Source organism: Peromyscus maniculatus, chromosome 14, assembly GCF_049852395.1.
Source record: "Peromyscus maniculatus bairdii isolate BWxNUB_F1_BW_parent chromosome 14, HU_Pman_BW_mat_3.1, whole genome shotgun sequence".
Classification (NCBI taxonomy): Eukaryota; Metazoa; Chordata; class Mammalia; order Rodentia; family Cricetidae; genus Peromyscus; species Peromyscus maniculatus.
Genome location: NC_134865.1, coordinates 84,850,617 through 84,877,873, shown reverse-complemented (window position 1 = coordinate 84,877,873; position 27,257 = coordinate 84,850,617). Strand labels below are relative to the sequence as shown.

At 55.4% G+C, this 27,257-nt stretch overlaps 1 protein-coding gene across 2 annotated transcripts; it reads right to left on the bottom strand.

Moving 5' to 3' along the window:
* Positions 1 to 243: 243 nt before the first annotated feature.
* On the bottom strand, positions 244 to 23,125 carry Adss1 (adenylosuccinate synthase 1). Of its 2 annotated transcripts, none has more exons than XM_006988000.4 (13): positions 22,368 to 22,654; positions 13,693 to 13,795; positions 9,518 to 9,580; positions 9,039 to 9,089; positions 8,631 to 8,697; positions 7,461 to 7,568; positions 7,250 to 7,331; positions 6,932 to 7,058; positions 6,277 to 6,431; positions 5,374 to 5,498; positions 3,567 to 3,664; positions 1,843 to 1,992; positions 244 to 635 (listed from the first exon to the last, which is right to left on the bottom strand). In XM_006988000.4, exons 1-13 carry the CDS (start codon positions 22,557 to 22,559, stop codon positions 583 to 585), a joined length of 1,374 nt encoding a protein of 457 aa, XP_006988062.1. In that variant the 5' UTR covers positions 22,560 to 22,654; the 3' UTR covers positions 244 to 582. The 2 variants fall into 2 exon arrangements, with proteins under 2 accessions (XP_006988062.1, XP_076407640.1); XM_076551525.1 differs by lacking the exon at positions 22,368 to 22,654 and adding an exon at positions 22,997 to 23,125 and having other exon boundaries at positions 262 to 635.
* Between the last annotated feature and the right edge of the window lie 4,132 nt (positions 23,126 to 27,257).

Here is a 27,257-nt window from a genome sequence, read left to right as displayed (position 1 = left end):
TCTGGCTTTGTGAAAGTCCTTTCCTCCCACCCTGGGAAATGGGCTCCTCCTGCTTTGGTGTATATAAGTCCTCAGTAAGTTGCACTTTGTGCAGTCCTGGCTCTGCCTGCTTCTGATTTGCGTCTCACAGACCCCGTGCTGGTCGCATACAGCTCCTCGTACAGCTACTGGGAGTGGCATCATGGTCATTGGGAAAGGTTGCCATTAGTGATTAAAAGTGATAAGGACAAAGTCAAGACGGTGTAATGACCTCCCAGTGGCTCCTAGGTATGTGTTTATTATGACAAGGCTCCAACTGAACACATACCATTGACAATCAGTCATTGAAGGCCTCTGTTCTGAACACTTAGGCTCATTTTAAAAGCAGATTTTAAAAAGTGTACACAGTGCTTCTTTTACACACTTAAAATCATCGTAGAATTCAGTGGGTCAAGCTGAAGACGTACATAGAAAAATAAAAGTATGGGAAATGGTTTCAGATTGTCTTGTTGAAGGCATTGGCTGTACTGCTTGGGATCTTGGCTGCAGCTGCTCACCCATGGTGGTGCGCTGTGGTGTGGCCTGCTGGCTTCTGCTTGGCTTCTAAAACAGCTGGATCATGGACTCTCTGGACTTCCCAACGCCGACCCATTTGACTGAAGGGGCAACAAAGCACACAGTGGAGAGAGCATGAACAAAAATGCTTCTCGGGCCTGGGGAGACGGCTCTGTTGGTCGAGCTTCCTTGTAAGCACGAGAGCCTGAGTCGATCCCCAAAGCCCAATTAAGATGCTAGCCTGGTGGTTTACCCTTGTGATCCCAGCACTGAGGAGGTAGAGGTGGAGCCCTGGGGCTCACTGGCCAGCTAGTCTAGCCTGCTCGCTGAGCTTAGACCCATGAGAAATCCTGTCTTAAAAAGAGGTAGACAGCATTCCTGGTTCCTGAGGTGACTCCTGAGGCTGTCCTCTGCATACATGCACACACAGGTTACAAAATGTCCCTTAACACTGCCATCTTGTGCTTTTCAGTCCCCTGGCAAAGGCGCTGTTTGTTCACCAAATGGAGTATTCATAAAAAAGTAATTTTTAGATTTAAATGTTTTTTTGAGGTTTTTCGAGACAGGGTTTCTCTGTAGCTTTGGAGCCTGTCCTGGACTAGCTCTGTAGACCAGGCTGGCCTTGAACTCACAGAGGCACCTGCCTCTGCCTCTGCCTCTTCCTCCCAAGTGCTGGGATTACAGGCATGTGCCACCACCACCCGGCTTGATTTAAAAAAAACTTTATCTTGTAAGTGTTTTGCCTGCATGCATGTATGTATACCATGTACGAGCCTGGTGCCCACAGAGGTCAGAAGAAAACATGGGCTCCCTTGGAACTGGAGTTATAGGTGGTTATGAGCTACCACGTGGGTACGGAGAACCAAACTCTGGTTCACACAAGAACAACAAGGCTCTTAACTGCTCAGCCACCTCTCCTGCCCCAGAAGGGAAGTATTTTAAACTGTATTGTGGGCCTCATAATGAGTCATTCATCCACAGGCATCAGAAAGCAGCACCCTATCCTATCCTTCTCCTTGCCTGAGCCATGAGGATGCAGCCCTGAGCCTTCTCTGGGTGACAGAGTAACCACAGTCGCAGGGCAGGTCCATCCTGCCTGCTTCTTTGCACCCGGAACTATATCCTAGGCAGGGTCACCAGGCCCCGGCCTGGCTGGAGCTGTGCAAGTGGCCCTCCCCAGATGGCACCTGTTCCCACCGCCACCTCTTCTTGTCTCCTCCATTCATGTGGTTACTACCTGGGTGTTCTTATTTCTCACCAGGCCTTGTGTTGGGATACAGGCCACTTGGGGCATCCACTGGTACCCACCTGGCACACCCAAGTGATTCTCCACGAACCGCACATAGCTCTGGGCCTGTGGGGGAAGGTCGTCCCACTTCCTGGCACCGGTGGTGTCTGCTTTCCATCCAGGCAGTGTTTCATACTCTACCTCCACCTTCTGCAGTATCTCCTGGTTAGCTGGGGTGGGAGAGAGTGGCGTCAGAAGGGTCCCAGAGGCTGTCCTGCTTCTGAGGATGGTTGTCTTCTGACCTAGTGACTCGGCAGGCAAGAAGCTGCCCTGCTGGCTTTTCGGCATTGGGCAGTGAGCAGGGGTTGTAGTGGGGCTCAAACATTGGCTGTGCCCCTTCCAGCCAGGGAGCATGGCCAGTTCCCAGACACTGGCTAGCCGGTCTGCCGAGTGTCCACAGAATGTCAACGGAGGAACTCTAGGGCACAACTGTTAATTATAAGAGACTCTAGAATCCCGAAGTCAAGGTATCCTTAAAGATATATGAATCTCGGGCTGGAGAGATGGCTCAGAGGTTAAGAGCACCGACTGCTCTTCCAGAGGTCTGAGTTCAATTCCCAGCAACCACATGTTGGCTCACAGCCATCTGTAACGAGATCTGGTGCCCTCTTCTGACCTGCAGTTATACATGCTGTGTACACAATAAATAAATAAAATCTTAAAAAAAAAAAAGTAACATGTTAGCCAGGCGTGCTAACCTGCTTCACTCTTTAAAAAAAAAAAGATATATGAATCTCTTCTTGCCTGGGACCCCCCAGCTCTGTGCTGGGGCACCATGGCTCATGGTAGATGCATCATTCCTTGCTAATGGAATATTCTGGATAGGCAGCCTCCTATAAGGGTTCTCAAGCCTCAGAGCCAGACAGTGTCTTACCCGGGTATATTACCACAGAGCCCAGAGCCACCAGCAGGACTCTATCAACTTGAAGGGTCACCCTTTCAAAGGTCAGGGGTCAGTAAGGTCAGAGGACCTGGCTTCAAGTATGCACAAGGCTCCCCCAGCTAAGGGGTATGACTGAGTCTAGGGCTTACTGGGAGGTGACAGGCAAGAGGAGTTTACTGTAATGTGCTGTAGAGGAGGGAGTCTCAGCTGATAAGATGTGCCTCTGATCTGAGGCTGAGAGGCATATTCCAGATGCACAAGAAACTAAAAGCCAGAAAAAGTGTTTAAGAAAAGTGTGTTTAACAAGGGACAGGACACATGGGTGCAGAAGCCAAGCCGGGTCCTTGGGATGAGGATCCAGCTCAGGGGCTAAGCTCCTGTTAGCATAGGTGAGGCCCGGAGTTCCAGCCCCAGCACCAGGAAATGGCAAAAGAAAAGAGATCCACCCACAGGGTCTCTCATCTGAAACGCGTTACGTTTTTATAGAGATCCGTGTTTTCAGAGCAGCTCATGACTCCTGACTTCCCGGGCTGTCCATCTCCCTGGAGGTGGGCCTTTCTGAGGCTGGTAAGGGGCCCCAGGAAGCTAGGGCGAGTGTCAGGGTAGGCTCTCAACTGCCTTTCAGCCCTGTCCCAAGACATTTCCAAGCCACCAGAAGGCATGGAGTTTCCCAGAGATGGGCCAGGTCTAACCAAGAAACTGAGGGACTAAAGCCAGGCAGCTGCCAGTCTTTGGAGACAAGCAGTGGTCCTCAGCTTAGAGTCTAAGCCCCTCCCCTAGTCACCTCAAAATTAGTGGCTGTCTTTTCTAATGCGCAAGAAGTGTCCCCAATGGCCAGGAAAATTCAGACTCATCACATACCAGGGAAATAAGGTATCCTCTTCCCATTGAGCTTGTAGGAGATGCCAACTTGAATCTCGCTCAGAACATCCAAGATGTCCAGCTTGGTCAAGGCCAGCCTGTACCCAAAACAAGATAGAGAACGGAGAAATAGCGTACCATCATTGCTTCTGGTTTTCGCCCGCCCCTTCCTCCTGTTGTTTGCACTGGACACAGTAAAGATCAAGTGATCCCCCCAAAAAAAATGCAGTCACTGAACGGGCTGGAGAACAGGAACACCTGCCTCTGGGCCCAAGTCCTGAATCTGCCATTCATCCCCCTCAGCTGGAGCATTCCTGAAATCGGGGCTTTCCCTCTTGCCAGTGGGTGCCACCTCTGCCTGGGGGTCCTGCCATGTCTTCCCCGTAGCATGGGGCATGTGGGGCCTAGTGCTATGGGCATGGTACCCACTTTTCCAGGATGGATCTGCTTGAACACCGACCGCTGCAGAGCTGGGACCGGTGCAGTATGGCTGTGGCCTTCCTTGGCCTTCCTCAAAACTGCCTTGTGCTGAAGTCTCCCCCACTCCCTTTTTTTTTTTTTTTTTGCTTTCTCCTTTCCACACAGGCTTCACAGATAATCTCATCCTGGGTTGCAGACCCTTGCTACCCTGCATCTACTTCACAAGGCCTCAGACACCTCACCAGCCACACAGTTAACTTCTAGCTACCTGTCAGCTCTGTTTCCACCCAGGAAGGCCCTGGTTAAGTCTTTCCAAAGCCAGCATAGACTTCCCAGTGCTGGTGGGGAAGGCTTGGCCCCCTTTCAGAGCTGGAGAAGGGGCAGGGAAGCCAGCACCCTACAACACCTCTTTCCTTCCCAGGAAAAGGTCCTGGGCGATCAGACCTGCAGAGGCCCCCTGTGGTCCACCCTGGGCTCCCTGACACTCCTGGAGAAAATTGTAAGAGCATCTTTGGGAGCTTTCCTTGCAGGCTCACAAAGGTGGGGAGCGATTTGGGGGGGGGGGCGCTGGGAAGCCCCTGCTGCTGCTGGAGGGATACTTTGCTTTAGGTCCTTACCCAACCTTGACCCCCACCTCTGCCTCCTGGCTGTGGGAGGGTCCTTCATAGGGAGCCTTTCTCATTGGGGTTCTATATTCACAGGACTGTTAAGTCAGCTCCTAGCGGCACGTGGGAGCTGTGGGGCTGGTCTGTCTCCCAGCTCTGCTAGAGGCATCCAGAGCCCTGCCTGCCTGTCTGCTTCTCCAACCCAGGCTTGTCCCTCCTCCCGGCTCCTCGGGGTTCCTCCTGTGGGATGGATCTTCTAGAAATGACAAGTCCTTCTGGCTTATAAACTACCACTGTACTTTGTAGGATGTCCCCAAGCCCTGCAGGCAAAGCCTGTAGCCATGTTTGGGGGTGCATGATAGGGAATGAATGCCAGGACACCCATCACCTCCACATCCTCCCAAACACGCCCTTCTCTGAAGCCTGCTCTGCTCAGGCCCTGGTCCTCCGCTCAGGATCACCCTCACCTTGCACTTGGTCCCACACCATGCTGAGCACCCGGCCAGCTCCACACTAACTCTCACATGACCATCACAGTGATTTGGGATTGGTCAGTATGGAAGAGTGTCCCTCTTCTGGCTTTATGTCTGGCCCCTATGTTACTCCCTGGTTGGCCTTGCTTGGGGGTGGGGCTTGGTTGGATGGAAAGACTCCATACAGATGTTGGGGCCCTGGCCCCTGAGATGAGTCCCACTTGCCCTGTGGGCATTGGGATCAGGGAAGATCCCTATGTGATGTGGCTTTGATGACACCTTGGTGCTAGTGTACAGAGGGCTGCTTACGCAGTGAAGCCGTTGACCATGTGAGCGTATCTTAGGATCATCAGGTCCAGCCATCCGCAGCGTCTCTTCCTGCCTGTGGTCACCCCCCACTCATGGCCACGGTTCTGTAGCAGATCTCCAATTTCCTATGTGAAAATAAAGGACTGTCTGTGCCCGCCATGTTGGGCACTGGCCAGGACAGGCGTGGTGTGTGCCCACTTGTCTCCTGCGCTCCTGGCTTCCTCTCCTCTCCGTCTTCCTTCCAGCTGAGGCAGACACAGGGCTTTGCTCCCCAGTTTGGCTCTGAGGAGGCAGCACTTTTCCCAGAACACCCCAGAAGCCCAGCCTGTTTGTGGGGGCACAGGCAGCTCACCTCCCTTCCTCTTGTCTTAGTGTGGGCAGGTGAGGGTGGGTGGGGCCTTGTCCTGCAACTCAGGGTGGAGAGCAGGATTTATCCCCACCCTGAAAATAACCCCACCTCGGGCTCTCTCAAACACCTGCCTTTCCTGGGACAAGAGCTGTGACTCACCCAAATTAGGTGTCAGGGAAGGAAAGCCTGGAAGATTCTGAGGCCTCAGTGGCTCCCAGAAATGCTCCAAGGCTGGAGAGCTAGAGAGTTAGTGCTGAAGGAGTCCCCCTTGTCTGTGGGCCTCACACACTGATGGAGAAACGGAGTTTCAGGCATGCACACACACACACACACACACACACACACACACACCCCTTTTGTCAACTGTGTTGCTGATGGTGTTGGAACAGACTGTCCTTCAAAGCCTCTAACGCCCTCACCTCTGAGCCTGTGCTGTAAAGAGATCCCACTAGGACATGGAGAATTGTTCAGTAGGGTCCCCTCAGCATGTCTGCAGTTCCACCTGACACCATGCGACCCCAAATATCCCACCCAGCCTCTGTGCTGGAACTCACATTGATCTGCTCCGTGGGGAAGGCCCCAATGCCCACACGGGTGGTGTAGGCCTTTACCACACCATACACGTCACCTATGTTCTGAGGCGGGATGCCCAGGCCTGTGCACACGCCGCCCACGGTGCAGTTGGAGGAAGTCACAAAGGGGTAGGTTCCTGCAGGACAGAATAGTCAGTGGTTACCCATCACCCTTTGCAGATCCCAGGGCCCAAGGTGCCTTCTCAGCAAAGGGCAGCTGGATTCCCTCTTTGGGAATCACCAGAGCCACCAGTAAGGGCCTATCCTGGGACAGTGGCCTACACAGGGTGCTGTATGGCTCACAGAGGAGCCGGTACTGAGGTGGCCTGGCCTCCCCCAACAATGAGGGCAGTAGATTCGTATGCCTTGGGGCTGGGGACATGAGGTGCATGGCCTTGCCAGGCTCTCTTGTCCCACTTCTGGCCTCTCAACCTCACCTCAGTTCAGCCTTTGGTGCTCCCTTATCTGGCTGAAGTTAGGCAAACAGGACAATGGGCTCATTGTGGTAGATACGGACAGCGTTGTGGCCTTGGAAGGTGGCCTGTGTCACTAAGCTGTTCCATGAGTTTTCATAGTCCCCGGCAGATACAAAAGGCCACATCTCCCCCAGGATGGAGCTGCCTGGTAGAGAACTCACCGAAATCAATGTCAAGAAGGGCTGCGTTGGCACCTTCCACCAGGATCTTCTTGGGGGGGCCGTGGAGTGCCTCATACATGAAGTAGACACCGTCTCGAACCATGGGTCTGATCCGCTCAGCAAAGCCCTGAGAGGACCGTGCAACCACATGAGACTGCAGAGGGGCAGGATTCACACAGCCCACGGAAACTGACAGCTGGCAGTAGTGCCCGCCTGGGGCTTCTGCGCTCGGCGGCGGCAGCTCCCTCGCCACACGGGGGAGGTCTGCCCCACCCCCACGTCCTCCCCCAGTGCCTGGTCCAGTGTTGGCCAGTTTACCTTGAGCCTTTTGAGTTGACCTTCCACATCTATGTCCAGGGTGGGGAACATGGACTGGTGCTGGCGGGCCAGGTTCTTGAATCTGTGCAGGCAACCCTCACTGTGACTCTCCGAGGGCCCACACTGGACCCGGGGGGCTCTGTCTCCCATCATGCCCCCCACCACCTCTCCGTGTCTTCCCCCTGGGCCATGAGACGGTGGGCCGACCTACCTGCTGGAAAACTCATCAAAATCCGACAGGAGGTCACAGATGCGGAGGCCTGTCCGGGCGGCTTTGGAAGAGTAAGTTGGTCCAATTCCCTTCTTGGTGGTGCCAATGCTGAAAGACGTGGAGTGGGTGCTGCTGAGGAGGTCTGCTGACCCCGCCCACCCCGGCTTCCGGCAGACTCAGGGTCCCCCTCGTGAATCAAGGCCAGAGGGCGAGAAGGGGACCGCCGAACAGCAGCAGTGGGGTCTGGGGACTCAGTTGCCGGGAAGACACCTGGACAGGTTAAGTACACAGCACCACGGTGCAGGGCAGGCGAGGAGAGAGCGCTGGCTTCCCCCGCCCACCTCTAAGCATTTGCAGTTGTGCTCCGGCTGCCCTCCTGCCCGGCAGCAAGAACACTGTAGGGGGGGCGGGTGTTGGTGCACAGGTGACCCCAAGTCACGTTCTGCTGCCGCCTGTGTCTTGTTCTGTGTGTTCACGTGAGCGTGCATCCGTGACTGTGTGTGCACTGTGTGAATGGACCAGCACAAGTGCAAGTACACGTGTGTGAGTGTGAACATGTACATGCACACGTGCAGGCACATGCGCACCCATGCGACACGTGCACATGCAGATGCACACGAGTGCTCCTGTGCACAACTGTAGAAGCAAATGTGCCTTGACATGTATGCGAGCATGCATGTGCAACTGTGCAGTGTGTGTGTGTGTGTGTGTGTGTGTGGCCGTTGACTGCCTCCCACATGCCTCCCTGGCGTATCTGGCGTTTTAACAAACGTTTCTGAATGGACAAAAGTGCGAACATCACACAGGAAAGAGCAGGAATTGGGTGCCAGGGTGGTGGTTGTCGGCCAAGCAGGGGCGGTCAGGCCATGCCAAGGCTTTTCACGTTTCCCTGAGGGATGTGCCCGCGGTCAGGGTGGCGCAGCTGTGGCGGGAGACAGCAATGGCAGCCGACCAAGTCAGCGTGTGGGCACAAGGCCGGACTACCCTGCTGTTTTTGCAGGTTTTATTTTCAAGGGACCCTAAGTTGGCTGCTGGCGGCCCCCTCTCCTGCTCAGACAGGACCTGTACCGGGGCCGCCAGCATGTGGAACTGAAGTCCCCAGGAACAGGAGGAACGCGCTGGGGGGGGGGGGCGGCGGCGGGGGCGGCGGCGGCGGCAGGAGGAACTCACTTCTTCCCCTCTTGCGCTTGACGCTGTACCTCCTGCAGCCCATCCACTGCCTGGTGGAAGTCAAACACTGTCGCCAGCAGCCAGCACACGGGCGGGAGAGGAGCAGAGCACAGACGTTGGTGAGGGACCTCATTTTCTGAACGGTCTCAGAAGGGGTCAGCGGGTCCCCGGCTGGGAGCAGATACTGGGCTTTCCAGAGTCCCAGTCCCCACAAAGGAGGGGTAACCAAGTGTGACCCTGGCTTTGGCCTAGATCCTACCTCGAGGCTCATTAAAAAGAGTAAGCTCAGCAGCATACGGGCCCAGGCAGGCCCTCCAGGGTCTCCCGAGCTCTGTACCATGGAGGGGCAAGGCTTCTGGATGGAGGGAGCAAGGAGGGCCCACCCCCAGAGGCTCCTGGGAACCTTACCAAGGTGGGCCCGGTCAGAGATGATGAGTCGTTTCTCCCAGTCCTTCAGACCTGTGGGGACATGGCAGAGACCGCAGGTGTGTACAGGCCTAGGTGACAAGGGCCTTCCTCCCTCCCCAGCACTGCTGGCTTGAGTGTGCGCCCAGGTTCCAAAGGACCACGTGCATTGCACAGCATCCACAGCCCTGCCACTGGCTCCTTACTGAGGCTTCTGGACTCCGAGCCCCAAAGACACCACACCCATGCTAGAGCTCCTGCTTCAGCCTCATTCCTGTACGGCCTGCCCACTGAAACTCCAGGGGCTGGAGATGTCACAGCAGTGGCCGACAGCCGCAGCTTTGGAGCCTCCGGGTTGCCCAGCTGCTGCTCCTCGGTGGGGACTCTGCTCTCCGCTCCCCGGAGCTAGCATGCAGTGAGCAGCCAGCTAGGACCTCACAGGCCGTGGGCCTGTGGGTGGGGCGAGGACACGGATGACCTACCTTTCTTCTCGTTCTTCTCCGCCTCTTCAAACAAGCCTGGCAAGTGGATGACCACACCATTGCCTGCAACACAAGGGGCAGAATCACGTCCCAGGTCTCAAACATTTGTTTCCGACGGTGCTGGCAGATGGCAGGGGCCAGAGGCTCAAGGGCCAGACCCAGGTGATGGATGAGAAAGGCCACTCCATCCCACACAGCAACAGTCACACTTGGGGACACTGGGCTTAGGTACTGAGGACATGAGCCTTATGACCCACTTAGGTGAGGTCTTGAGGTGCCATGCTCATGAAGACAGAAAGTAGAAGAGCAGCTTCTGGAACCCGGGGGAAGTGGCGGGGGCGGGGCTCCATAGGGTAGGTGTGGGGAATGGGGAGTTCTGCAGTCAGTGGTGTGATGCCCCCATATGCCTCTATCCTGGGGGTTCACCCAAAGGGGCTGAGCACTGAGCCTGCCATGGTGGTGGCAGCAGCTTATTATAACTCACAAATCTTGAAGGCTGGCAAGACTTCCGGAGGGTGAGTGGATGAATACCTGTGGATGTCAGATGCTGGGATGTTTCTTAGTGCTAAGGAAAGTGGGCTGTCAAGCCAGGGGGCCTGGAGAACCCTCAAACACAGGCAAACAAAGGAGTGTCTGAGGGGGCTGTCCACCCAGCCTCCAGCTGGTGTGAGGCAAGGGCAGCTATGGAGGTGGTCCTGGTTGGTTTTATTGTCAACTTGACAACCTAGAGTCGCCCAAGAAAAAGAAACCTCGGTTGAAGAACTCCCTCGATCAGATTGGCCTGCGAACATGTCTATGGGACATTATCTTGCTTGTTAATTGACGTAAGAGGGCCTACCTAGCTCACCGTGGGTGATGCCACCCCTAGGCAGGTGGGCCTGGGCTGTATAGGAAAGTTAGCTGAAGCTGGGTGTGGTGGGGCATGCCATTAATCACAGTGGTCTGGAGGGAAAGGCAGGCAGATCTCTATGAGTCGAGGCTAGCCTGGTCTACATAGTAAGACCCTGTCTCAAAAAAGAAGAGGATGAGGAGAAGGAAGGAAGGAGAGAGAGAGGGAGAGAGAGAGAGAGAGAGAGAGAGAGAGAGAGAGAGAGAGAGAGAGAGAAGAGAAGAGAAGAGAAGAGAAGAGAAGAGAAGAGAAGAGAAGAGAAGAGAAAGACAGAAAGAGGAAAGAAAGCTGAGCATGAATGGTCCAGAAAGTGAGAAGTCCAGTGAACAGAGTTCCTCTATGGTTTTTGTTTCAGATCCTACTTAAGTTTCTGCCCTGACTTCCTTCAATGATAAACTGTGACCTGGAAATTAAGCCAAACAAACCCTTTCCTTCCCAGGTTGCTTTTAGTCAGAGTGTGCTATCATAGCAACAGAAAGCTGACAAGGGTAGTGGCTATGTCTTCCGTGTGGAGACCTGGTGACCATGGCAGACCAGAACAGAGATCCTGTGCTAGGACCTGATGCCAAGATGATCGTTAAAAAACAGCCAACCCCAGGAGACTCCTGCTCCAAGTCAGCCTAGCAAGAAGTTCTCTCTCGCCGGGTGGTGGTGGCACATGCCTTTAATCCCAGCACTTGGGAGGCAGAGGCAGTCGGATCTCTGTGAGTTCGAGGCCAGCCTGGGCTACCAAGTAAGTTCCAGGAAAGGTGCAAAGCTACACAGAGAGACCTTGTCTCAAAAAAAAAAAAAAAAAAAAAAAAAAGATTTCTTTATTTGATGGCTCAGAGGTTAAGAGCACTGGCTGCTCTTCCAGAGGTCCTGAGTTCAATTCCCAGCACCCACATGGTGGCTCACAACCATCTGTAATGAGATCTAGTGCCCTCTTCTGACCTGCAGTCATACATGCTGTATACATAATAAATAAATAAATATTTTTTTTTTTAAAAAAAAGAAGTCCTCTCTCTAGCCACAGCCCCCTGCTCCTGCTGTTCCCACCCCACGTGTACCTCCAGAGCTAGCCTTCTCTGCCCAGCTCACCAGAACACATTCTATCCTAAGGGGATGTGACTTTGCATCTCTTCAGTTGACCCCAGAACAGCAGGTTAAAGCCCATTAGAAGCATGAAGTGCACTTGGGAGGCTGAGGCAAGAGGATCACGAGTTTGGGACCAGTCTTGGTCACATGTCTCAAAATTCCAAATCAACCCAGCACTCAGCGTGAGGATAAGGAATTCAAGACTCAACTTGGCTTTGGAGCAAGTTCAAGACTAACTGGGGCTACAGAGACCCTGTCTCAAAAAGCAAAGCAAAGAAAGACAACATCACAAATCTAAGCTACCACCTAAATGACGATAATTAGCATCAATAGCGGGTGAGCTGACAGAGAGAACCCAAAGCATTCTAATATCCCAAAACATTCTGAAATCAACTGTGGTAGCCTCAAAATTGTACCTTTACAGCGGACAATTAAAAACGATTATTCTATTTTATTTTATATGTGTGGGTATTTTGCCTGCATATGCATGAGCATGTCTGTGTACCATGAACATGTCTGGTGCCCATGGAGGCCGAAAGAGGGTGTCAAGTATCCTGGAACTGAAGTTACAGATGGTTGTGAGCTGCCATGTGGGTGCTGGGAATTGAACCTAGGTCTTCTGGAAAAGCAGCTTGTGTTCTTAACCGTTGAGCCACCTCTCCAGCCCCTACAGTGGATAAGTTTTATAATGTGTAAATTATGATTCAATAAAGCAGTTCCATTTATTGATATGACATAAAAAATAAGAAAATAGGAACCGTGGCATGGAGAAATGTGGACCCTAAAGTTTCTGAGATTCCTACTAGCACCCTGGGAGCTGTGCTTTATCAAAGAAAAACAAACATGGAATCTTCAGAGTTAGTCCACACAGCTAGAGACAGAGGCTCAGAGGGGAAGGTGGCCTTGCTGAAGGCCACGTGACATGCCAGTACAGGGTCTGGGCTGAAGAGAGCCAAGCAAGCAGAGACCACCATTGCTCCCAAGGAGGAATCCTATGCCAGCCTCATGAGGTTGGCCATGGCATGGGTTTGGCAGAGGGAGGTGGGACACCAGTCCAGATCAGAGTGACTCAGAGATTACACAAGCCACCGTGAACACAAAAGGTCACCCAAATGCCACAGTATCTTGAAATAACCCCACAGCAGAGACAAGGAGTGTCGCAAGCTGAGGGTCAGCACAAGCTGGGGCTCTTGCCGAGTGGCTGCTCCAGGCGCCCTTTGTAACGACCATGGCATCTCTGCTCTTGAGTGAGCTCCCAGAGATCTGCCAGCCTCTCTCCAGTTGTTGGTCCCCAACCATCCTCTGGGCTAGGCGGCACATGTCCTGGGTCACGTGCCTCTCCATGGTGTCGCCTTGTCCCACCAAGGAGGCTTCTGGAGGAGGTAGAACCAGGCTGGCAGGTTGTTTCCTGTGGCCTTCCCAAAGGATGGACAGCACCCCTGGCCGGCTGCTCCACTCAGCACACAGGTAGACAGGCCAGCTCAGTCGCTGGGGCTCCGCACATCACCCCTCTCCTGGCTCTGCACTGGGAGGGCTAGGGACCGTGTGTACTTGAGGGGAGGAACTCTAAGACGTCTGAGCTCCGACTCTACCCACCCCAGCCCTACCTTGCAGATTTCCTTCCTCTGCTCCTACACAATGGGCCAGACCCGTGCTATCCGCTGGCCGTGGACAGGCAGTACCTTGCCTTTGCTTCCTGAGATGTGGGGGTCAGATAAGCCACAAGCATGTCAGTCAGAGCTACAAGAATGAGGACAAAGGGGGCTGTGGGGGAGATTGAAGGGGGCCCTCTGCAGCACCACCTAGAGAGACCAGGGGCAGGGATGCCTCATCAGGCATCTGCAACAGCCAGGCAGCATCAGGAAGTGTGCCCAGGCTGTTCCCAGGCCCATGTACTCTGAAGGCACAACTTTGCACACTCACTTCCACACATACAAATACACCCATATACATGAACTTACACACACACACACACACACACACACACACCACACACTGCTCTGTGCGTTCCACAGAGCTTCCTGCACCCCCTGACTCCTGGTGAGAGCAGGCTCTGAGGACAATTTCTGGGTAGGGAGCTCCAGGTGAGCACACAGGGCAGGCCGGCCGAGGTCCAGCCCTGGGGTTTGTATAATGAGACTTCCCACGCTCTCCACACACACCGGGATCCTGGTTCAGGAAGTCAGGCTGAGGCTGGCGGGGCACTCACCGATGAACGACACGGCCTTGGTGTTGATGATGCCGCTGGGGAGCAGATGGAAGTCATACTCCTTGCCGTCCACTACCACCGTGTGCCCGGCGTTGTTGCCGCCCTGGGAACAGAGACTCGGATGAGCGGCTGGTACCCGAGTGTTGAAGCTGATCCCACAGGGGCCTGCCTAGCATCCCAGCCTCACTCCAGACCACCTCTCTCCCTACACGGTGCTTGAGGCCCCAGGGTTGTCCAGTGGTAGGGCTTGGGCAGTACAGGTCAGTGGTCAGGGCTTTGGGTTGAATTAGTGTCTGATTCTGGGGATTCTCTGGCCCAGCCTGGTCCCTGGACTCAGTGCAGCCTTGGCAGGTGGACCTGGCTGAGCACCCTCCCCTCTCCAAAGGAAGTAATGAGGACTTGAGGACCAATTCCTACGGAAAACACAGACCCAGACCCCACAGTCCAGCTTGTTGCCCTCTTCAGCAGGGCCCTGTCCTGGGTAAAAAGGAAAGGAAAAGGTGGTTCCTAGGCCACCCTGTTCCAGGGAGGCTCCTTCCTTTTGGAATTCAAGATGATAGGGTAGGCCAGCCGGGACAGGGCTTTCAGGGTGGGGAGAGAGCCCAGCATCAAGGCTGGTCTTCGGGCTCCAGCATCCTTCTTCCATTAGTCAGCCGCCTGACCAGAAGCACACAGCTCCAGACCCTGGACACTGCGCCCTCAGGTTCCCAGAGACTCATGACATAGGTGGCTGATGGCATAGAAAAAATAGAGGCCCGTGGTGGTGGGTCACCAAAGCTTTCTTGCCTTCCTTTGACTGTGGCAGCCTGTCACTCACATGGGGCGGGGGGCAGGGCTGCTTAGCAGGTCACTGCCCAGCAGGAACTTGTAGTCTGGGTGTGCTGGTGGGTGGGTGGGGGCAAGGTGCAATGGGAAAGGCTGAAGCCATGAACAGGCGGAAGGGCCTCACTACATAACGCCTGCAAATGGGCACACGCATTGGTATAGTGAGTGGCAGACTCAGTTCCCAAGATGATTTGATGTCCTCTAAGCCAGGCCCCTGACACCCTGCATGTGGTACTTCTAGAACAGTGGTTCTCAACCTTCCTAATGCTGTGACCCTTTAATACAGTTCCTCATGTTGTGGTAACCATACAATTATTTCATTGCTACTTCATAACTATAATTTGCTACTGTTATGAATCATAATGTAGATATCTGATATGCAGGATGTCTGATATGTAGCCCCAAAGGGGTTGCGACCCACAGGTTGAGAACAACTGCTCTAGACAAACCGTTTTCAAAGGCCAGTAGACGTATGGCCTGCAGTACCAAATTTCACCTGCAGACGGCACTGTGGTCCCCCTAATTGTGCAACCCGGGCTCAGCACTTGTGTTTGGCCTCTAGAGTCAGTAAAGGTCAACCCTTACTGAGCTCACTTCAGACCCTGAAGCTCAGCTCCAGACCAGCTCCCTGCCCCCTCTCCCAGAAGACACACAGGCCAGGCGCATGCCACTTTGTTTAGCTGGCTGATAGAGCGAAGGCGTTTTCAGCTCCCACACATCTTTCCCTCCGTGAAGGTTCACCTCCCTTTGTGACAGAGTCATGTCTACCAGGTCCTCTGCTGAGGCAGGAGGCAAAGAATGCTGCTGCTGAGATCCTATGTAAGGGGCTCTCCCTCCAAGGACCTCATTTTCCACACGTTTTAGGAGCAGGCCCCAGGCCCGTATGCCTAAACTTCCTGTTCCTTGCTTGCCCTCCGTGAGGCTTATTACCATGTGGATGACATCAGATGACATCGATGGGTCAACTAGAAGCCAACTTCCTGGCACCGGCCCCAGGCACCCAACTGTTAGGAAGGTACACTGTGCAGTCTGTTCCGAAATCTCCGAAACACAATTCTGCTGGGGCTGTTTGCCATGTAAAGGGTAGGAACCGTCTGGGAGGCTCCTCAGTTTAATGTGACTTGCAGGGAGCTCCTGATCTTTGAGTGGCTCCAGGCACGTGAGGGTACCTCCTCAGGAAACCCGAAGTGCTTGGCAGCCTGGCCTTACAGGCTCTGTGAGCAGGTGATAGAGCAGGAGAAGACGACGTGGATCGTGACAGATATAGTGCTAGAAGGTAATCTGCAAGGGGAAGGGCCCAGAGGGGCTGCTGGGAAGAACAGAGGCTTTGTGGGTGGGGCACGAAGGAGGTGGGAACTGAGGGAGATACCTGCAGCTCCGACTTTGAACTTGCCATCAGCTGGGCACAGAAGATGCCTGTGTCCTGCCCCTGAGCTTGTGAGGTCAGACCATCAGAACGGGGACAGGCCCACGAGGAACCTCTGGAAGCCTTGGGGTCTGGAGACTCCAGCCATGTTCCGCTTTGCCACAGCAGATGCAGAATTGCCACCACCCCCTTTCGGTTCCCAAAACATGTGAACACCCACAATGCTGTTTCCTGCCCGAGGCAGTTGAGGTGGTCTCCAAAAGGAGATGGGGAAACTGAGGTCCCAAGAGAAGACAAGCTTGCAACAGAGCCTAGAGTGATGAGCTTTTCTTGGCCTGGCAGGCCTCCAGGGGCCACAAGGTGGCCAACCTGCCTTCCACCGTGGCTAGGTCCAGGGAACCGACACCCTAGTCGGGATGCTCTGTCCCACCCTCTCTTTGAGTGCCCAGGGCCATGTCAGCTGGCTGGAGAACACAGACAGCAAGCACCCGCCTGTCTGTGTTGGGGTAAACACGGGTGCCTAGGAACAGGCGTGAGCATCATGGGCCAACAGATATCAGATGACCTCGGCGCCAGCGCCCACTGCAACACCCAGGCATCAGCCACAGGCCATTGCTAAGACACGTACCATCCTGGGACACCGGGCTTCCAGCAACCCTGTGGAGCCCGGGGTGACAGTCTCCCTCTTCCCATTGGGGTCTCAGACTGACAGGCTGCCCAGGGACAGTTGGTGGAGACAGAGACAAGTCCTCCCATGCCTTCTTTGGCTTTACTAACCCGGTCCAGACAGTCAATAAAATCTGGGCATGACGGGAGTCACCAACCCCTGAAATGTGGGGGACATTCAGACCTGCCTGGTACAACAGATTACACTTGGCTCCCATGAACGAGGTGGTGTGAGGAGAAGCGAGGTCAGCTCTGTTTCTGAGGCTCAGCACCCCCTTGCATGGGCAGGCTCTTGAGGACCCTGTGGAGATCTTCACGAGTGAGGAAACACCACCTGTGCCACTCCCAGCTCCAGTTCTGGAGGATGGAGAGGTGTGGCAGCCTCAGACTGCTTGAGGGCATCTTAGAGCTCAGGATCTCACTGACCCCCCAGTCCGGGGAAGAGTCCAGCAGTGCCCAAGTGGGCACTAGCCAATGTATGCTGGGACTAACCCAAAGACCTGCTGTGGCCCTGCCCTACTGTGGGAACCGTCTGCTTAGAATGGTGCTGAACCCTAAGGAGGACCTGAGAGGTCAGAGTCAAGCTCTTGTTCAGACCCCTTTCCTGGAGGTCCAGTGGAAGATGGCCAGCTGCCCTTGTTTGCAGGTGGATGCCAAGCATCTGGGTACAGCCTTCAGGGTCCACCAGCAAGGGCAGCTCCTCTCCACTTACTGTGTAAATAGTGTGGAACAGTGTCCTTGGAGGCATGGTCACCCACGGTACATCATGACACCTCTCACCACTGGCCAGTTAAGCGGAGTGGCTACATGGACAGCTCAAAGCACATACCTCGAGATACCTGTACTACTGGGGCTCAGACCAGGCTGCAAGCCCAGGATCGGGGGCATCAAGGAGCCTGGTGGGCACAGTAGCACTACTTGGTGCCTCCAAGCTCCTCCCAGGATTTTCTCCACAACATAATTCTGAGGCCCCTGTGTACACTGAAATCCCCCCAGCACCCTTTGACAGCCTGGCTCGTCACCCAGAAACCCCAGACCCTGGTGTCCAAGAGTTTAAGACAAGAGACCTTTGTCTTGGGCAAACAAAGAGGGACCAGGACCAAACCAGATTCTGTTCCAGATCAACTTGGTCCGGACCTCTGCTTTGACCTGTAGTTGTGACCCAATATCTCCAGTGTGAGGCTGGGAAGGGTTCTGGGTGCAGGCCCTGTAGGGGCACCCTCTGAGTGGGCTGCATATGCAGTAGTTGTGGACACATACTGCAGAAACCAACACTCATTTCCTCTGCCTACCCATGCCTACCATGTAGCTGGAGCACCTACCTGCCCCCACAGCCCTGAGCTCCAACCCCAATGTCCAGAATGCTCTTCTCACAGCCATCCATCTTGTGGACATCTGGACACAGCTCCTGACTATCCAGGGCCCTGTCAGCGTACAGACCTAAGCTGAACAGAGGACCTCAAGATTGGATACAACGAGCTGTGTCCTAGCATCTCCTTCCAGGACAGACCCAGGGCCCGGCTGGGCAGAGACCCGAAATGGACCTTTCTGCCCAGCTGGACCGCTCTATCCAGTGTGAATGCAGAGCACCTATAGCACATCTCTGAGGTTCTCTTTAGCCTCTCCTACTTCTGTCCTCTAGGCCAGAACCTCCCTTCTCTTGCAGGGCCTTGGACAGGTAGCTGTGGCCTTTGCCCTCCACCAGGGGGTGCTCTGGGCCCCTGCCTTCCCAGCCCTTCTCATTCCCTACTCTGGTCTAATATCTACAGGCCCCAGGTAGGGTACTATGAGATGGCTGAGATCGTTAGGAGACCCCTGTCCTCCTCACGGACAGTAGAGAAGGGCTCTGTGTGAATGACATGTGCTAGTGTGTTGTGCGCCCAAGGGACAGGCTAAGGAACGGGTGTTTAGCTCCCAGGGCCTCTGCAGCGCTGGGTTCCGGTTTACCTTAGCTCATTCCCAACTCTTCCAGCATCTGCAGGGGTTTCTCCACACCACAAGCTGTCCCAGCAAACATCTCCCCTCTGTCCACTCTGGCTGTCCTTCAGGCCTTGTATGGAGTAGGTGCTAAGTGCCTGCAGGACTGAGCCTAGTTACTAACATGTTACAAGCTCCACAGTGTGGTCATTGTCCTGTTCATGTCCATGCCTCCTGCCCTGGTACCTGCCCTGTGCCAGAGGAGAGGGTTCCATAGATTTCTAACCTGCTGATGCCCCTTCCCTCATGGCCCACCTTCTAAGGGCCATTGGGGGGCCATGTCAAGGCCCTCACTTCCTTTCCATATCCGCTCACAGACCTACAGCTCACTTTCTTCTTCCCTTGTAGGGAGGAATAGGTTTGGGCAAGAGTGTGAAGGTCCTGCCCAGGGTGATGTGGGGCTGTGTGACCCTGAGCATCCTCTCCTGGAGATATTGTTTGGCCATCAAAGCCATCAGCAAGTAGAGCCATGGAGAGGCCTGCTTCTGGGATCAACACCAGGCATTCCCAGCACAAAGCAGTGGCTTCTCTTACCTGCCAGAGGCCCCTGGAGCAGCCTGGGATCCAAGGCTACACATCTCCCTTGGAGAAAGCGCCAGCGCACCTGCAGATTGCAAGGCAGGTCCTGGTGCAGAACTTGGGCTCTAAGAGTGCTACTCTGCTGGAGAAAACCGTGGGACTCAAGGCCTGTGGTCACCGCCATGGCTGTTTAGCACTGCTTGAGGCCAGCCCTTCCACAAGGGTGACCTCAGCTGGACAGAAGTCTCAGACATGGGAACGGTATGTGGGTTCATGGTGAAAACCAAGCAAGCCCCCAAAGCTGTCTAGTACTGAGCATGACCAGATGACAGTGCCCTAGCACCCTGAGGGGTCTGACTCAACCACATGGAAGGAGAGTTTTAAATACCAACAGGCCTGCATGGCAGCCTGGCAGTGCCAGGCAGGGTGCCACAAGTATCAGAGAAAGAGTATTTATGAGGATGGAGGAAAGAGCCTAGACGAGCAGTGGGATGCATCAGGAGATGGTGGCCAAGATGCCCACGAGGTAACACATACATTGGACTCATCTGATGGAGCAGCTGGACACAGCTGGACAGTCAGGCAGCAGAGAAGGAAACATGGAGGACACAGAAAGGGGAAGCCTGGGCAGAGGCGCCCAGGACTCCAAGGAGGAGGAAGAGAGAACAAATCCCCCAGCACAAGAGGCAACTGATGGACTGGAGCTGCAATATACCCTTGAGCAGGAGACCAGGAGGACTTGCCTGGAAGGGAATGAGGGGTAACAGATGGAGTGGGGAGCCAGGGAGGAGGGCAATGCAGCCCCCAGCAGCCTCAGAGATTCAGGGTGGATGAAGGATGCTCTCAGGGTCAAGAGCAGGGGTGGGGCACGAACCATGTCAGAGCAGGGACCTAGCGGCAAAGAAAAGAAGCAGGCAGGACCTAAGGCCAGAGGTGCTAGCTGGAGGGTGCTCCTGGGGGCCCAGCATTGCCTTCTGCCCCATAGACCCCAGTTAATCACGACGGAAAAGCAAGAAGTAAGGACAGCTGTCGGGGCTGTGCAGAGTCAGAACCCAGCATAGGTGGAGAGCTGCGTAAGTGTCTGCGGCCACAGAAGGGCGTGGAAGCCGGATCTGGAGGCTAGCCCTGTCAGCATGGAGGGTTAACAGATTGCAGAGGCAAGACCTGTGCCTGCCAGAGACCAGGGTATCCCTGGGGTCACAACTGCCACTTGGAACAGTGATGAGCCCAGGTGCTAGGCCAGGTCATTCTCTAGGATCCCAAGGAACCAGTAGCCCTAGCTGGCGGTAACCTTTTGAAGTAGCCAATTTGCTATGGAGGGAATCTGATTTGCGATCTTGTCCTAGCCAGTGGGTCCAAGGCTTCGTGCTGGCCCCTGGAACCTTCACTTGGTTCATGCACCCATCCAAAGCCAGAGGCAATTTGCCTAGACCCCCACCCTGCCGGCCTCTGATCACATAGGGCTGGCCATGGGGACATAAGACCAGGGAAGATGTGGGAGGCCAGTGGCAGACCAAGGGGAGGGACAAGAGCAGGAAGCCAGGGTCACCAAGTGCTTGCAATGACCAGGGATGGGAATCCATGGAAAAGGAACTTGAAGTGCCTTCCAGAGGGGGCTGAGTGGGGCCCGAGGGAATTCTGGCTTAGCTGCCTTCTCCATGGAGTCAGGGGAAGGCAGGCAGGCAGGTCTGTGCCATCATGGCAGCTTATGGTAAAGGCTATAAGGGACCCAAAGGGATAGTTAGTTTCATCCCACAACTCTGAGCCTCAGTTTCCCCACCTGTAAAGGAGCTCTGTCAGAGGCTCCTGACCTGCAATGTAGAGACTGGAAAGGAGACATGTCTCAGCTCCCATGTTCTCCGGGGAGCACCTGTCTGGCTGGATCTGCTAGGGAGTCAGCCGGTAGGGAGAGAAGTCCTATCTGAGAGGATGGTGTGGTCCAGCTGGCTCTCATCTCTGCAGGTCCTGACAGGTAATGGGGATCTGGGCCTGGCATGTTGGCCTGGGCATAGAGCGGGGAGGACCATCCCCTCCAGAACTGTGTCCACAGCTGGAAGTGGAGCCTGGGGCCATCAAGGCACACCACGGGGCTTCTCAGTCAGTGCTGACCAGAACTGGCACGCTGTATGGAGAGGTCGTAGGCACTCAGGAGCAAATGGCCCCGGGGAAGGGTGGCGGCTGTGGTGCTGGGACACTTTGGAGAGAGGGACTACAGAGCGCGGGAAGTATGCATACACACAGCTGGACAAAGCATGCATGGAGCAGGGGTCCAAGGCCTGTCCTTAGGACCTGGAGACTTCAGGAGAGAGGGGTGACCAGGGTAAGAGAGTGGGCTATCTCCCCATTTGGGGGAAAACTTCCCAGAAATCCTCATCCCCCGCTGGGCAGGTGTGGTCCAGAGAGCCAAGCTCTGCCTCCTGAGCCCACAAGCCTGAAACTCCTGCTCTGAGTTCCTCAGGAACTCAGCAAGAAAGCCACAGAACCAGGTAGAAGAACTCCAGCAGGTGTCCCACCTCCGTTTAGGTCAGCAGCATTTTGGAAGTGTGACTCCAGATCCGGTCATGACAGGGTATGCTCCCTCAAACTGATCCCTCGGTGCTAGAGCCGACAGCCCAGAGGCAGTGTGGTGGCAGGGTCAGTATGGCACCACCAGGAACCTAGGAGACCAGGCTACTAGCCAAAGGAGAGTACCCACCCACTGTCCAGAGTCAGAACAAACGTGGGTGCTCAGAGCAGTTTGCAGCTGGCCAAGAGCACAAAGCCTGTCTGGGGCCTTCTCTGAGCACTACCAGCCACTAGGTCACCCTGCCCGGAAATCCGTGGCTCCTCCCACGTCAGCTAGGACCCCTTTGAACTCTGCTTCAGGCCCCTGCCCCTGCCCTTCTGCTGGGTGATAGCCTTATCCTGACTCACCAGGGCCACCCCCAGCCCAGAAAGCAGCTCACAGCCCTTGCTGCGTTTTAGGGGACCTTGACTCACCCCAGTGGGGCTCTCCCCACCAGAGGGCCCACCGTCACTGCCCTGGAACGCCCTGCCCCTGAAGATCCCATGTCCCCTACTCAGCAGCTTATATTTTTAGCTCAGGCCCCTGCCCTTGCCCTGGGGAGGGGTTGGATGGGTGGGGGCACAAGAGCTTTGTGTGAGAGGGGGTGTGTGTGGGAAGGAAGGGTTTAGCAGGGGAAGGGGAAGGTGCCCCTGGAGGGGAGGAATCCAAAAGGCAGTGACCCACTCAGGGCACAGGAGGACAGGGTTCGTCTGGTTCCCAGGGAAGGGGAGAGGCTCGCTGGGCGGGGTGGGGAGGGACTCGGCGCCTGGCCCGCACCTGGCAGCGGCTGACGATGTCGGCGTCCGTGGCCAGCAGGTCCACCACCTTGCCTTTGCCCTCGTCCCCCCACTGCGCGCCCAGCACCACGGTCACGCGGGAGCCCGTCGCCGCCGCCTCCTGCTGTAGCCGCCCCCGCTTGACTCCGCCCGCGCCGGGGGGCCGGTCGTTGGAGGCTCGGGTCCCCGACATCCTGGCTTAGACGGTCGGTCCGCTGCGCTGGGCCACAGGAGAGCCCGCCGCCGCCAGCGCTCTCGCACCATTAAATGCGGCCGCCTAGAGCTGGGGGCGGGCCGGGGGCGGGTCCTGCGCGTGCGGTGACGCGCCTCGGTGACCTGCGGCCACAGCTCCCCGCCCCTGTCGCTGTCGTAGTAGGTGGCGCGCGCTTAGGGCGCAGACGCCCCGACACAATTCGGGCAAGCAAATGACCCAGAGCATCCAGGGGCGCGAGGTGGGTCAGTGCTGTGTGACCTGGACGCTACCTCTGCCCCCTGGCTTGCCAGGCAGGACTAGGGTTTGGGATTGCAGGAACTGCGAAGGTGGCTGGCTGTCTTTTACCTGGCAAGACACCGTTAGCAACGGCAGAACTACAAACGCGTCCTTGCCGCTAACCTGGAGGATCTGCCCGCGGGATCTCCTGCTGTCCGGTGGTAAATCTCAAGTCCATGACTGGGCGCTGGTCTCCTGAGGGCCATCCAGAAAGTCACCTTAGCTGAGGACAGCCTCTCTCCACCCGGCCACATAGTCACCCCTCCCAGCCCAGGACATGCTGTGGAGGTGGCATGCTGCTCTGGACTCTCCAGTACCAAGTGTAAGATGAAGCACCCCCAACCACCCCGGTCAGAGCAACTTCTTCAGAGACACAGGAACAGAACAGGGGTCAGGTTTCCAAGAGACCCACACCAGACTTCAGCGGCACCGGCCTCTGCCACCCCTGGGCGCCCACCTGGGTGCACTCCTGGGCCCTGCTCTAGCTCAAGTCAGTCTAGGCTGGAAACAGGGAGGAAGGAGGGCCCCGCGGCTGGAAGGACTGCCCCACCCCCTGGTGGGGGCGGTCACGTGTGCTTCCGGAGTGTGTTGACTGACTTCTGGACAGGTTCATAGGACCATCAGGCTCCTTGTAGTCCTGTCACAAGACCAGGGAGACTTGACACACCCTCTGGGGGCCTGTCCCCCGCCCCCCAGCTTGGGGGAGAGAGGCTGTTCCCAGCCAGCCCCAGCCAGCCCCAGCCAGCCCCAGCCACACTGCGGCTCCCTCCCTCCTCCCTCCCTGGCTGTGCAGGTCACTGTAATCTGTGTCCCTGTTTCACACGGGGACATAGATACTTGCCCTCCTTCAGTTGGGTGAAGCAGTCAGGGACTCGAGTCTGGACACGACCTCCAGAAGAGAGCTACAGCCTTTACTGCAGATCCGTATCCTTGCCTGCCTCACTCAGCGCCACAGTGGTGAGGGGACAGACTGATGGAAGTGGGATGGATGGATCTAGAGTTAGGGGTTCAGGCCAAGACCGCCCGAGAAGCGGCTGGGGCAGGCAGGAATACCCGAGAAGGGCCGATGCATGTCGAGTGGAGCAGACAGAAACAGGGGGTGCAGGAATGGAGTGGGGGTGCACAGGACAGGGGTCATAGGAGGCGGGGTGTGGAGCACAGGTTTCTGAGGAGGGAGGGAGGAGAGAGGCTAGCAGAATGATGCAAGGGTTAATGAGTTTTGATTCCAGGTGAGAGAGATTATGAATTAACAATGCCTATGTTGAAGCAGGGCTGTGGGGGTGCACCCCTGAAATCCCAACACTCAGGAGGCAGAGGCAGGCGGATCTCTGTGAGTTCAAGGCCAGCCTGGTCTACAGAGCAAGTCCTAGGACAGCCAGGACTACACAGAGAAACCCTGTCTTGAGAAAGAGACGGAGACAAAAGAGACAGAGACAGAGACTGCCCATGCTGAATGTCACTTTGGTCCCTGTCTTGCCCTTGCCCTCCGGGAGGTTGCTGCAAGCTGCAAGGGTCCTGGCTCCCTCTCCTGGGGTCCCGGGTAAGAGGCATGGGTTGGGGCTCAGAGGGATCTACTATGGGGCCTTAGATGGGTCCTGGGGCACTGACTCCCCTAAGCCTGGGACTATAAATAGCCAAGGGCCCAGAGAGGGGGAAGGCTTTTCTAAAAATACCTTCACTCAAGTTCAACAGCTGGCCCCCAACAGTCACACGGCTCAGCCGGAATTAGCACCCCCACCGAGCCCGTTCCAGGGTGGTGGGCCGCGCAGCAGTCACTAAGTTTGACGGGCTCTGGCGTTGCAGCTCTGTGACCTCGGACAAGTGGCTTCAACAATGTCTTGCATGGCCTTAGGGGGAGGGTGTGTAGACATAGCACCACCTATGGCTCCCTCTGGGCTGGCACGAGACCATGCCACACAGACACCTAGACACCTACAGTCACCGCACATCAACTGGCACCCTGAGCCTGCAGGTGCCAGGTGCTTCAGAGCTGTCACAGGGCGGGCTTCTCCCGCATCTGTTAGCCACTAGGCTGGCTTCCAGAGGACAGTGGGGAAGGAAGGGGGGAGCAGCTGTCTCCAGGTCGGGGACATGCTGGCCTTACCTGAGGCTTCTGCAGATTTGACTGATGGGGCAGGCATTCTAACTCGACTTCAAAACTCAGCTTTACTTCAGTATCTGGGAGCTCCAGAGTGAGAAGGCAGAGTTAAGCTGCTTAGAAACAATAGCCCAGGGGGCCAGCACCATGGTTTGGATAGTAAAGGCACTTGCTACCAAACCTGGCAACCTGAGTTCCACCCCCTGGGTCCACATGGTAGGAAAGAACAATTCTCCAAGATTGTCCTCTGATCTCCACATGTATGCTGTGACAAACATCCCCCACCCCCATAATTAATAAAGATTTAAAATATCCCTGGTGGAATAAGGCAGCAGCTTTGGAAAAGTCTTTACAAAGTTAAACATAGGCTCAGCCTTGCAGCCCAGGTGTGTGTGTGTGTGTGTGTGTGTGTGTGTGTGTGTGTGTGTGTGTGTGTGCAGCAGAGATGGAAACAGTCTCCTCCAGGCCAGCCTGCAGCCCAGGTGTGTGTGTGTGTGTGTGTGTGTGTGTGTGTGTGTGTGTGTGTGTGTGTGTATGTGTGTGTGTGTGCAGCAGAAGAGATGGAAACAGTCTCCTCCAGTCCAGCCTTCACGCGCTGCTCTTAGCGACATTTGCATACCCTCACACGGAATGGCCTCCATGCAGAGGCAGTTGAATGGAAAAAAGAAACACAATCCAGCCACATCACAGAATGTGACTCAACTGTGAGATGTGAAACACTGCTCCCACAAACCTCGAGAACAATTGGAAGCAGCCAGTCACAGAAGAAAATGTGTTCAATGCTTCCATTTATGACAAGCTTACAGTGGGCCAACCCAGAGGAAGCCAGATGGTAGGGGGCAGGGCCAGAACTGTAGATGCTCATGGGTATGAAAGAATTCTGGGGTAATGGAAAACTTTGATCATAGATTTTTTTGTTTGTTTTTTGAGACAGAGTTTCTCTCTGTATCCCTGGCTGTCCTGGAACTCACTCTATAGACCAGGCTGGCCTCAAACTCACAGAAATCAGCCTGCCTCTGATTCCCCCCACCCCACCCCGCAGTGCTGGGATTAAAGTTGTGTGCCACCACACCTGGCTTGATCATGGATTTTTTAAAAAATATTTTATGTGTATGAGTTTTGCCTGCATGTATGTCTGTGCACCATGTGCGTGCCTGTTGCCCACAGAAGCCAGAAGAGAACATCAGATTCCCTAGGACTAGAATTATAGATGGCCATTAGCTGCCACGAGGGTGCCGGGAAAGCAACCTGGGTCCTCTGTAAGAGCAACCGGTGTGCTTAACTGCTGAGCCATCTTTTCAGCGCCTTTGATCAGAGTTGCTGACCTTCACACAGCCTTTAGATTGACAAAAAAGGTTTGCAGTATGTGGCAGCGTGAGGTTTGCGGTATGCAAATTAGCCATCACACCACGGTAGCTGGGAGCTGCTTACCACTTGCCTTGTCTGGTCTTAGTTCCCACCACCACCTCCCCAGAGCTCAAGGACCCTCAGCAGGCGCCGGCTGAGTGGCTGAGTCTGTTTAAACGAGGGAGGACTACAGCTTACTATCCCGAGCCCAGGACTACAGCTTACTATCCCGAGCCCAGGAGTGGTTGCACTGTGTGACCCTCCTGTGAGTCTGGGAACAGGGTCTCCAGATAGTATTTAGGGACACTCTGCCCTGGCTGAGGCACAGACACCCAGCAGCTTCCAGAGGGCTGGGTCAGGCCAGCAGGTGCCTGAGCATGGGTAGTGACATGAGCCCCAACATTGTCTCCATGCCTCAAGTCCCTACTTCCCTCTTGGGTTGGGATCCCCACTGGCAGGGACCTAGGGCCCAGGGCACGCCCTCCTTTACAGAGGGTCTCTGAGGAACATGGCCTGCACATGCTCACTGTTGTCCAAGGACATCACCGGGCCCCAGGCTCTATACCCAGGCTGCCCATCACCCACTCAGGTGTTTGAAAGCCGCCATATCTGTTGCACCCCAGCCAGCCCACCACCCCTTCCGATGGCAGGTGATAACCTGCTGAAGACTGTCAGTACATGTCTTCAGGTGTCACCCTGCTATCTGCGGCGGGGCATGAGGGGTGATGACCGCATCTGCAGACCCCGATCACTCATGCACGGGGCCCAGGCCCTGCCCTTTGGATACAAACTCCAGGATGGTGCTTCCTCACCTGCTCCTCTTCCACATCTGGAGGGAGAGTAGACTTTCCTGGCCCCTCACGGGTCACCACACCTTCACTGGCTCACCCACCCACCTTCCCACGTGTCAACCCACCAGGCATCTCCCACCCAGCCTTTCTCCCACTCACTTCCCT

Excerpts from the sequence above, each read along its gene's own strand:
- Adss1 (XM_006988000.4), bottom strand. The coding sequence starts at position 22,559 with ATGTCGGGGACCCGAGCCTCCAACGACCGGCCCCCCGGCGCGGGCGGA. Across the intron at positions 7,059-7,249 it reads GTCAACTCAAAAGGCTCAAG|GGCTTTGCTGAGCGGATCAG; the intron begins GTAAACTGGCCA and ends CGGTCCTCTCAG. Across the intron at positions 5,499-6,276 it reads TCCCCACGGAGCAGATCAAT|GAAATTGGAGATCTGCTACA; the intron begins GTGAGTTCCAGC and ends ATTTTCACATAG.